At 42.2% G+C, this 12,005-nt stretch overlaps 2 protein-coding genes across 2 annotated transcripts in view; both read right to left on the minus strand.

Annotated features, from left to right (window-relative positions):
- The window catches only part of LOC133008962 (GRAM domain-containing protein 2A), a 13,152-nt gene extending 5,154 nt beyond the window's left edge, over positions 1-7,998 (minus strand). Inside the window, exons 1-5 of the mRNA XM_061076350.1 lie at positions 7,906-7,998; positions 7,598-7,734; positions 4,664-4,774; positions 1,570-1,627; positions 76-148 (exon numbers count right to left, since the gene is read on the minus strand). Coding sequence (XP_060932333.1) covers positions 76-148; positions 1,570-1,627; positions 4,664-4,774; positions 7,598-7,734; positions 7,906-7,998 — 472 coding nt within the window. The remainder of the gene's footprint in view (positions 1-75; positions 149-1,569; positions 1,628-4,663; positions 4,775-7,597; positions 7,735-7,905) is intronic.
- Positions 7,999-10,815: 2,817 nt separating this feature from the next.
- The window catches only part of znf609a (zinc finger protein 609a), a 31,362-nt gene continuing 30,172 nt past the window's right edge, over positions 10,816-12,005 (minus strand). Inside the window, exon 9 of the mRNA XM_061076848.1 lies at positions 10,816-11,647. The gene's annotated coding sequence lies outside the window, so the exon portion shown is untranslated. The remainder of the gene's footprint in view (positions 11,648-12,005) is intronic.

Below are 12,005 nucleotides of genomic sequence, written 5' to 3' on the forward strand. Positions count from 1 at the left end.
AGAAGAAGAAGACAAGTAAGCTGGACGGAATCTTGAATCAAAATGTTTCCCTGGAGATCTGGAGACAGTGTGGACCTTTCATCAGGATCTCCTCGTGAGGAACCGTCTGGAACAGTTTGTGGTACTGAGAGTTGTATTTGCTGACCGTCTGTGGAAACAAACACAATCAATCATTTATGTTTCTGTAATCATGTCAGAACATGTGTAATAACATGTGTAATAACATGTGTAATAACATGTATCCCACTATGTAGCACTGATATGATTGGAACAGATATTAATAATGGATTTGAGCATCTTAATTAAGTGTGCACCAGAGATCTCCCCTGGGGCCGTTACTGTTTTCATTACACAGATATAAAAACTAATATCAGCTTCTATGCAGATGATTCAGTTTGATTTTTCCCAGCAGCCCGAGCAGCTCCAGAAAATGGACCATTTGTTATTGTTTTCATTATTATTATTAACTGAGTTTGTTCATCTATAAAAATAGTAACACGTCAACTTTAACAGAATATTGATTTATTTTTTCCAACACTCACAAACTTCAGGAGATTTTCTTGCTTAAACAATGAAAGCAGCATATTTGTGGTCTGGCCAATTAAAGCACATTAATATAGTTATGTAATGATGGGAGTTGTATTCTTCTTCATGGGTTTGTTGACATGGTGAAGCAGCGTTTGACCGACACAGGACGTCTCCGAGCTGAGCCGAATTAAAATAATAACAACACTGACAATAATAATAAGTAGAAAATTACTTCTGCCTGCTTCTAGTATTTTCTAATTATTGCTTCTTAATAATAAACTACAGAGCAGTCACTGAATCAATGAATCAATTCTGAACTTGCTGCTGTTTCATTCAAGAGGTTTCATCTCACTTGAACTATGACAAACTATGACCAGCAGCTTTTACAGTTTTCCTGGTTTTTAACACAAATTTAAAGAAAAGATCTGATTCAGTCGCAGCTGGAAACAAACTTCGCAGCTTCTTCCTGAGAAGTTTGAGTTCAGATCCTGAAGTTACATCATGAAACAAACTGTGCACCTGCACGTCTGCTCTCTGAGAACCAGACGCTGACTTCCTGTTTCCTGTCTGAAGGAACAAAGACTCACAGCAAGATATCATAGAGATAACGCTCATGAATGAATAATCCTATAATAATAAATAATGAAGGATAATGAAGTAATTTTAGTTGGACAGACGTGAACTAAAGCAGATGTGTTGGATTTTAAAAGATGATTACATTTTTTAATGAACTAAAAATGATATATAAACAAAAAGTTTCCTCTATTGTTCCAAAATTATTCTTAGAGACCAAAGTGTCAATCACTCTCGTTCTGATGGATTTACTGTTCTGTCTTAAACCTGGATTTGTTGTAGTCCCCATGAGACGAATTGTTATTTGTGAATGTGGGCTATACAAATAAAACTTGATTGATTGATTGATTGATAGTCTATAACACACACACACACAAACACACACACACATGTCACCCTGTCTGTGACCTGTGTGTGTGTGTGTGTGTGTGTGTCTGTGTGTGTCTGTGTGTGACCTGTGGGACTCACTGATCCTCTGTAGCACTTCTTCACGTCTTCATACGTCAGGTCATCGATCAGCTGCAGCCTGTGGGAAACATGACATCACATGACATCACATGACAGGAAGTGACCACACATGACATCACATGACATCACATGACATCACATGACAACACATGACATCATCATCAGCTGTACGTTGGTGTCATCAGGAGTCATGTGACAGGAAGTGACCACACATGGAGCTGCAGCTTCACAGTCACTACCTAATGTTTGAGTTTTGAATTGTTAATCAAAAGTTTAAATGTTGTAACAGGTTCATTTAAACTTTCATTAACTTTTGGACAATTGACAGCAACAAGGTGTAAATCCACTTCTAACAGGGTTAGAGATATTTGGTTTAACAAATCAAGTATACACACATACATACACACACACACACACACACACACGAACACTCATGTAAATGGGGTCACGAGAGCAGAAGGCAAATCAACATGAAGTTCATGCAAAAATAAAAACAGCCGACAAATACAGAACGATTTACCAGCAGCTCAGTATTAAGGCTCCATTATGTTTCTACGAATCCGTTACGGACGGACGAACGGACACTTTTTCATTTTTACTTCTCCGTGTTGAAAACAATTCACCGCCAGAACAGTAGGTGGCGCAACGGAAGACAAGCTTGGAGAAGCCTACCTCACGAGTAATAAGAAGAAGTCCACGCTGTTTATTTACTTACTCCCACTTCCCTCACACACAGTGTAGCTACGATGGCAACTAAATAAAATAAAGTGACACCCAGCGGGTCAAGATGCTGATGTTATCGTTTCTTAGCGCAGCGGTTCCCCGGTCTTGTTTCCGAACTGTGTTGCTGATTCCACAGCTTGAATCTGCTTGAGGCTACATGTAGCTAGAAGCTACCCGGACCTAGCTCCCCCCCCAGCTTCCACACACAGTCAGCAGGGACTCCCGACACTAACTACTACTATCCAGTGTTTGCTTCTAACCTGACGGTATTATAGAAACAGTGTCATGATAGAAGTGGAATTAAAGTCGTGACGGCGGGTTTTTGCACTGTTAGCACCGCAGTTAGCATGGTGGCTAGCCTAGCCCGCTAGCCTAGCCTGCTAGCGCCGTTTTGAAAGCTCGTTATAACAACTCCGCTGGCTTAACACACACGTCACATTAATCGTAGAATCGTAGTTGTGTTTGTGTTTATTGTGAAGCAGGAAGTTTGAGGTCCGGAAAATGTGAAATCCGGAAATGACGTCGTAGGGAAATGATGTCGTTCGCGGACCAATCACAGGCAAGGGCTGTCCGTGGGCTCTCCGAAATATACACGGACAGTTAGAAAAATCAGAGGTGTACGAAAAGCTCTCCGAGGCGCTCGGAGAGGGCGTTCCACGACGGATAGGGCGGTCTTATCTGTCCGTTTTTTCTTAAACGGAGAAGTATAAAGGAGCCTTTAGTTATCTGTTTACATAAAGCTCATCAGTGACTGTATATAAAGATGATCAGTGACTATAAGTTTATTTTTTGAATCAGAACGATATAACTAACTTTTCTTCTCTGTCACTAATAATATTTAAGTTGCCCCGACACAAACTTGTGAAGTTATAGATGATGTTTGTTCCCACAGACACTGACTCAGTTTGGTTCACTGCATCATGGAGCTCAGGGAGTGTGTGAAAGGAGGGATTGTCTACAAGAGGGGGACACACACACACACACACACACACACACACACACACACACACACACACACACACACACACACACACACAATAAAGGACTAATTATGCAGTGTGAATAGGGAAAGTGGAGCAGAGAAACAAGCTGCGTTCACACATGAGTAAACTCTGGTGAGTTAGAGTTGAGGGTGAAATCAAACAAATGTTTTACAAATACATTTTGTTCAAATAAATTCGCTCCACTGCTACACTACTCTACAAATGTCAGTCTATAAATTTTAATGAAAGTATTGTTTTAAGTGGTTTGAGTATGTTCATGTCGGATGTCGTGACAGACGCATCATTAATAAACCATGTGAACATATTGTCCCGTTAGCGACCGAGCTAACAAACAACTTCACAAGTTTAAAATTACAGTTTTGTTCCGTCCCTTTCCGCTACGTATCCAAGATGGCGTCTAATGACCGCGTCCATCTTTTCACACTCAGATGTCTGAGCGTTGTTTCACCAGCAGGAGATTTATCACTTCCTGTTGAAACACGGGAACACACGATGCACTCAAAGAGATTTGAACTGAGACACAATCACAACATGATGATTTCACAAATAGTAAAACTCCATGTCTCCGTCCATGGACTCTGTGTCTGTGTGTGTCTGTGTGTGTGCCTCTGTGTGTGTGTCTGTGTGTGTCTGTGTGTGTGCCTGTGCATGTCACAATTCTCTGTCAGGAAACATGAATTAAGGCTTTAAACACACACATACACACGTTGTCCTTCTCATCAGCCTCTCTCTCTGAGCTCTGCTGCTTGGAAACGTGAGCTGAATGCACATGCTGCAGACACACACTCACTCAGACACACACACACACACACACACACACACACACACACACACACACACACACACACACACACACACACACACAAACACACACACACAGCCTCTGATCCTCCAACTTGTTTTGTACGTGACAGGAATAACAGAGCAGAGAGAGACACTGAGGCTTTTCCCTCTTTATGTATTGTCTCTGCTGCACGTGTCCTTTCATCTGCTGCCAGAGACACACACACACACACACACACACACACACACACACACACACACACACACACACACACACACACACACACACACACACACAGAGTAATGAGCAGCTGATTAGGAGGAGGTGGGATGTGTTGACCTGTCTCTGGTGAAAACAACAAAATAAATAACTTTTCAGATGAGGATTTTAACGTCTGAACTTTATATAAGAAAATACTGAAAAAACACAACAATCTAAACAACTGCTACACAACACACAGTCAGGATAAAACAGTAACTTCGGTTGTTTTTATTTATTTATTTTTCTACGTTTCCTTTTTAAAACTCAACACAGACGAATCGCCTCAGTGGGATTGGTTAACCTCAAAGATGCAGTAGCTCACCTGAAGGGCAGGGGGCAGTGTCCGTCCTCGTCCCTGGGGGGCTCCAGCTCATGGGGGGGGAGGACGTCTTCGCTCGGATCCAAGTTTTCCGACATCATCATCATCATCGGCCTGAAGAAACAATGAGAAGAAACAAACCTGTCACCCCTAAAACAATGTAATGGTTCATTCCATCAGCCAGTCGAGTCGAGTCATGGAGGCGGAGACACCTGCTAAATACTGTGTGTGCTACTACAATAAATACTAGATTTAATACTTAAGTGTACTAGAATGAGTACTAGATACTAGAGTGTGTAGTACTGGGAGTTTCTAGATTTAAAACTGTGAGTCTGGTCTCTAGTGTGAGGTTGTTTCTGGAGAAGTGAAAACTGTCCCACTGTACGTGTGTAGCTGTAGTACTAGTATTAGTGTAGTACTGGTATTAGTGTAGTACTGGTATTAGTGTAGTACTGGTATTAGTGTAGTACTGGTATTAGTGTAGTACTGGTATTAGTGAAGTACTGGTATTAGTGCAGTACTGGTATTAGTGTAGTACTGGTATTAGTGTAGTACTGGTATTAGTGTAGTACTGGTATTAGTGTAGTACTTGTATTAGTGAAGTACTGGTATTAGTGTAGTACTGGTATTAGTGTTGTACTGGTATTAGTGTAGTACTGGTATTAGTGCAGTACTGGTATTAGTGTTGTACTGGTATTAGTGTAGTACTGGTATTAGTGTAGTACTGGTATTAGTGTAGTACTGGTATTAGTGTAGTACTGGTATTAGTGTAGTACTGGTATTAGTGTAGTACTGGTATTAGTGCAGTACTGGTATTAGTGCAGTACTGGTATTAGTGTAGTACTGGTATTAGTGTAGTACTGGTATTAGTGTAGTACTGGTATTAGTGTAGTACTGGTATTAGTGTAGTACTGGTATTAATGCAGTACTGGTATTAGTGCAGTACTGGTATTAGTGTTGTACTGGTATTAGTGTAGTACTGGTATTAGTGTTGTACTGGTATTAGTGAAGTACTGGTATTAGTGTAGTACTGGTATTAGTGTAGTACTGGTATTAGTGTAGTACTGGTATTAGTGTAGTACTGATATGAGTGTAGTACTGGTATTAGTGTAGTACTGGTATTAGTGAAGTACTGGTATTAGTGTTGTACTGGTATTAGTGTAGTACTGGTATTAGTGTAGTACTGGTATTAGTGTAGTACTGGTATTAGTGCAGTACTGGTATTAGTGTTGTACTGGTATTAGTGTAGTACTGGTATTAGTGTAGTACTGGTATTAGTGTAGTACTGGTATTAGTGTAGTACTGGTATTAGTGTAGTACTGGTATTAGTGTAGTACTGGTATTAGTGTAGTACTGGTATTAGTGCAGTACTGGTATTAGTGTAGTACTGGTATTAGTGTAGTACTGGTATTAGTGTAGTACTGGTATTAGTGTAGTACTGGTATTAGTGTAGTACTGGTATTAGTGCAGTACTGGTATTAGTGCAGTACTGGTATTAGTGTTGTACTGGTATTAGTGTAGTACTGGTATTAGTGTTGTACTGGTATTAGTGTAGTACTGGTATTAGTGCAGTACTGGTATTAGTGTAGTACTGGTATTAGTGCAGTACTGGTATTAGTGCAGTACTGGTATTAGTGTTGTACTGGTATTAGTGTAGTACTGGTATTAGTGTAGTACTGGTATTAGTGTAGTACTTGTATTAGTGAAGTACTGGTATTAGTGTTGTACTGGTATTAGTGTAGTACTGGTATTAGTGTAGTACTGGTATTAGTGTAGTACTGGTATTAGTGTAGTACTGGTATTCGTGTAGTACTGGTATTAGTGTAGTACTAGTATTAGTGTAGTACTTGTATTAGTGAAGTACTGGTATTAGTGTTGTACTGGTATTAGTGAAGTACTGGTATTAGTGTAGTGCTGGTATTAGCGTAGTACTGGTATTAGTGTAGTACTGGTATTAGTGCAGTACTGGTATTAGTGTAGTACTGGTATTAGTGTAGTACTGGTATTTGTGTAGTACTGGTATTAGTGTAGTACTAGTATTAGTGTAGTACTTGTATTAGTGAAGTACTGGTATTAGTGTTGTACTGGTATTAGTGAAGTACTGGTATTAGTGTAGTGCTGGTATTAGCGTAGTACTGGTATTAGTGTAGTACTGGTATTAGTGCAGTACTGGTATTAGTGAAGTACTGGTATTAGTGTAGTACTGGTATTAGTGTAGTATAAGTGTAGTACTGGTATTAGTGTAGTACTTGTGTTGGAGATACTGGAGGTAGTGAGGACGCCCTGTCTTCTGTTACCACGGCAACGGTCTGAAGAAGTGACTTGTTTTGCTCCTCGACTGAATGTCGACGTCGAGATGAAAGTAAAAACAGACGTCATCATGTGACCTGAGATCTGTCCTGTGATTGGATCAATGTCCAGAGGGAGGCGGACGTCTGTTCTATTTTTAGCATCTTCATCATTTGATGATTTATAACATGTTATGATTATTATATTAGAAACATTTCATCCGTCTGATGTGAAACTCAAAGCTGCGTCTGCAGGTTCCGCCTGCGCAGACATGTGAGAGGAATGAAGCCCAGTTGCCATGGCGACAGGCATGATCCTCCCACACATATGCTCCCGTCCTCCTGGTTTCCATGGCGCCCAGAATCTCAGCTCACTGATTAAATCAGGAGACGCCTCAGGGACACACACACTCACACACACACACACAGCTGAGGAACAGTGTGGAACCTTCTGCCACCAGGGGGCGCTCTCTATCACAACAATAACACAGCAGCTGTGGCCTTCGTGTTAATGCGACCTTCGGATGAGCGCCCTCTTGAGGTGAGAAGTCTCTGCCGTTTGTCAGAAGAAGGAAAATAAATGTTGATATTCAACTGCTCATTTCCCCCCCGGTCATTATGTCTTTGCATCGTCATGTATTTACGTTACTTGCGTGCTAGCTCGTTAAATATCCGCCTCTGTGGCATCGTCACGACAACATTAGCGTCACAGTAGCTGTTGCCTAGCAACTGATCCAACGACTCCGTCTCTAGTTTCAAGTCGTCTTCAAACAGCTGAAGTTCATCCTGTGAATAATGATCATTTAGAATCAAACAGACCATAAAGCACCGGATGTGTTGGGGGGGGGGGGGGGTTACAACAGTGTGATGAACAGCTAGCATGGTCCAATGGGAGGAGGTGGGCGTGTCCTTGAGCTTTCAGTCAGGCTCCACCCCCGCTCTTTCAAATATGGTTACTTGTGGTTTCGAAAATTCAAGATGGTGCTGAGCAGGATGAGAAGCTTCATCGGCCACCAGGGGGCGACAGCGGGACAGCTTCACGTCGTCCATCTTGTTTCCCTCATTGGATAAAGAGTCACTTTGACTTTGAGGATATGACGCCACCAACAGGCCACTGAACAGAACGCAGCTTTACCTTGATTAAAACTACAGATTTCTGTCGGGTTTGAAAATATAAACTCGGATAAAACACGTCCGATGATTTTAATGAGTTGTTGAAGTAAAGTTACAGATTTCACCTTAAGGTACAGTAATCCAATAAATGTACTTAGTTACTGTCTTTGTACGAGCAGCATCTACTGTAAACTAGTACAGTAGCAGAGTAGACACGTTTAGTACTGGGTTCGCTTCAGTTAAAATACATTACAGTAAAAGTGCAGTAGATGTATTTATTACTATTACTGTATGTATATTACATGTATAGATCATGATTTAGGTTTTATATCTCAGTTAAATGTCCGGCAGTAAAAGTAAGAAGTAATATGAAGTACCTCAGTACTGCAGTAAATTCTTTCCTCTACTGATAATTAATGCTACTATTACTATATTATACTGAAGTAGTACAACAGTGCTAATACCAATACTACTCATGCAAATACCATTACTACCACTATCATCATCACACACACACACACACTCTCTCCCTCACACAGACACACACACACTCTCTCTCTCTCTCCCTCACACACACACACACACACACTCTCTCCCTCACACACACACACACACCCTCTCTCTCCCTCACACACACACACTTTCTCCCTCACACACACACACACCCTCTCTCTCCCTCACACACTCTCTCCCTCACACACACACACACTCTCTCTCTCACACACACACACACACACCCTCTCTCGCAAACACACACACACTCTCTCCCTCACACACACTCTCTCTCTCACACACACACACACACACACCCTCTCTCGCAAACACACACACACTCTCTCCCTCACACAGATACACACACACTCTCTCTCTCCATCTCTCCCTCACACACACGCACCCACACACACACACTCTCTCCCTCACACAGACACACACACACTCTCTCTCTCTCCCTCACACACACACACACACACTCTACCTCTCACACACACACTCTCTCTCTCACACACAGACACACACACACTCACCTGGGTCCTGCAGTCTTCTATCAGGTCCGCTCGGTGTGACGCTGTCGTCAGTTCTGGAGCCGCAGAGTGAAGTTCACATTATTTCACCGACACAGTGGAGCGGAAACCGGAAGTGGCCTTCAAAGTAAAACCCTAATGCGACTAGAAAGTTTCGTGTTGTGTCTGAGTCTGATTTCAGAGATGAAAATCTCACATGTAAGAAAAAAAAACATTTTAATATTTTTAGAAGTTTCAAGAAATTACAAAATGTTTTCACTGCAATAAAACAGATCTTTATTTGACAGTTTATGGCTAGTGATGGTTCTGATCCTGATGGTTAGTTCTGGTTAGTGATGGTCCTGATGGTTAGTTCTGGTCCTGATGGTTAGTTCTGGTTCTGATGGTTAGTCATGGTTAATGATGGTCCTGATGGTTAGTTCTGGTGAGTTCTGGTCCTGATGTTTAGTCCTGGTTAGTGATGGTCCTGATGGTTAGTTCTGGTGAGTTCTGGTCCTGATGGTTAGTCCTGGTTAGTGATGGTCCTGATGGTTAGTTCTGGTGAGTTCTGGTCCTGATGGTTAGTTCTGGTTAGTGATGGTCCTGATGGTTAGTTCTGGTGAGTTCTGGTCCTGATGGTTAGTCCTGGTTAGTGATGGTCCTGATGGTTAGTTCTGGTGAGTTCTGGTCCTGATGGTTAGTTCTGGTTCTTCAGATACTGAAGCAGTAACTAGGAGGAGGGCTTGTGGACACTCGATGACATCACAGGAGCAGGATGGATGATGAGTTTCTTTTCTGTTCTATGAATTCAAACACTTTGCCCCCCCCCCCCCTCATGGTGCTGAGGAGACATGAGGGAAAGTTCATTTGAGGCGAACTATCCCTTTAACATGAAGAGACTGAAGCTCAGTGAGAGAAGTGATCCTCTAATTCAGCAGCACTGCAGCGCCGCCTTGTGGTGGATCATCCACACTACATGCTCTGAGGAGATGCAGCAGGAGAACTTTACTTTAGAATGAGCCTTTATATCTAAATACTTTATATCTAAATACTCTATATTCACATCAGGAGCGGGTCCTCTCTTCTTTCAGTAGTACAACCTGGACAAACTAAACCTTTTGAGTTTCTATGACAACTGAAGCTGCCACAGGTTCTCCTTCATGATTGGAGGGGGAGCTACTCAGCTGCAACAAGCACTTTCACCACTAGATGTCACTAAATCCTACACACTTTCAGGGAGGAAATAAAATCTGAGATTTCTAGAAAGAGCTCATAAAGTAACAAAAATAACATATGACAAGAATAAAAAGTAAATATTGCGGGAATTAGGTTGAAATATTATATAAATAAAGTTGAAGTATGACCCTTACACTCTACCCGTGTCTGTGATGTCAGTGGTTTTGAGGAGATGTGATAAAGTTGTGGCCTCAGTCTCTGACACTTGTTTGTTCACTATTTGTCTTCTTCTGGAAGTTGAGTTGGATTCAAACATCAAAACGTTCAACTCGTTGCTCACGTGGTCATTTTCATTTTTCCAACTCCTTATACATATTTGAATGTTCAGCTTTTCCTCCACTTGGATGAGATGTGTCTTCAGACTGATGACATCACACTTTTTACCTCCAGTCACTTTCAGCAGGTTCCAGATGTTTGGTCGTTGCAAAACTTAAATCTTTAAAAACACAAATTCACGCAATTGAAAACTCAGATCATTGTTTGTTTTCAGGAACCAATGAATGAGGTCGAGAGGTCGAGCGGTTCCACCAGCTACAGGTTTAATATCAGATCAACAACAGTAGAAAAACAGAGGATACAGACGAACAGAAGAGTAGGAAACAGCATCAACAGGCTCTTTAAAATAATTCCTCTGTACAGTATTTACACACACACACTCACACACACGCACACACACACAGAGTACAGTACAGCTACACACTGAGGAGGGGGGGGGCAACTCCCCGTCAGTCTGAGGCTGCAGCTTCAGTCCAAACGCTGCCCTCTGATTGGTCCGTCCTCCTCCATCCACAGTGTTTTTTTGTTTTGTTTTTTAATTTTCCAGGGAGGTGGAGACACTTCCAGATGAAGGTGTGGCCACGTCATGTGGGTGTGGCCACGGCCTGTGGGGTCCACGAGCTGAGAGGTCAGAGGTCACGCAGATAAAGACCGAGGGTCAGAAATATGAGGAGGTTAATAAAAACCTGGGCGACGACTCGAAGGCTCGGCTCACGCAGGACGCCATCGAGACTCTGAACTCCGCCCAGAACTGTGAGACCCCGCCTCCTTAGCGTGATCACCTGCTCCTCTGTACGTCCCGAACGACCTGCCGCACCATGTGTCTCCACCCCACTGCGTCCACTCTGTCCTCTGTCTGTGAGTCCAACCCTCTGCTGCCCGAGCACCAGTCACACCGTCTGAAACCAGCAGGACCAGTAGACCCGCTGGTCCAGTCCAGTGAGGGGCGGAGCCACGGCTGGACGTCCAGCCAGAGAAACAAACCAACACTAACACCATTGAACTGATGCGTTTCCTCATGTGATCCAGTCACATGACTCCGGGCAGGGGGGAGGTCAGCCAATCAGGTGTGCCTGTTGAAGGTGAGAGGACATTATTGGTGAAAAGGATCAATACACAGACACGACCAGCAGGTGGAGCCGAAGGGCTAGTGGGCATAATGCTAAATTATATTTAATTTAAAGCAATGCAACTAAATACAGAAGTAAAAATAAATATCATCATCACATCTAAATACCAACAACAACCAAAATAATCTCCACTTAAATACATAAAATTATTTATTATTTCAGACAGAAACTTTCAATAAGTTTATGTCTCTGGGGTGTTGAGCATTGTTTTTTTTTTCCATTTTTCTTCAAATATCTTTTTATTGCTCAACTCAATCTCTTATTCTCTCCATTCACAGCCACTAACCCTAACCCCCACTGA

Source organism: Limanda limanda, chromosome 8 (genome assembly GCF_963576545.1).
Source record: "Limanda limanda chromosome 8, fLimLim1.1, whole genome shotgun sequence".
NCBI lineage: Eukaryota > Metazoa > Chordata > Actinopteri > Pleuronectiformes > Pleuronectidae > Limanda > Limanda limanda.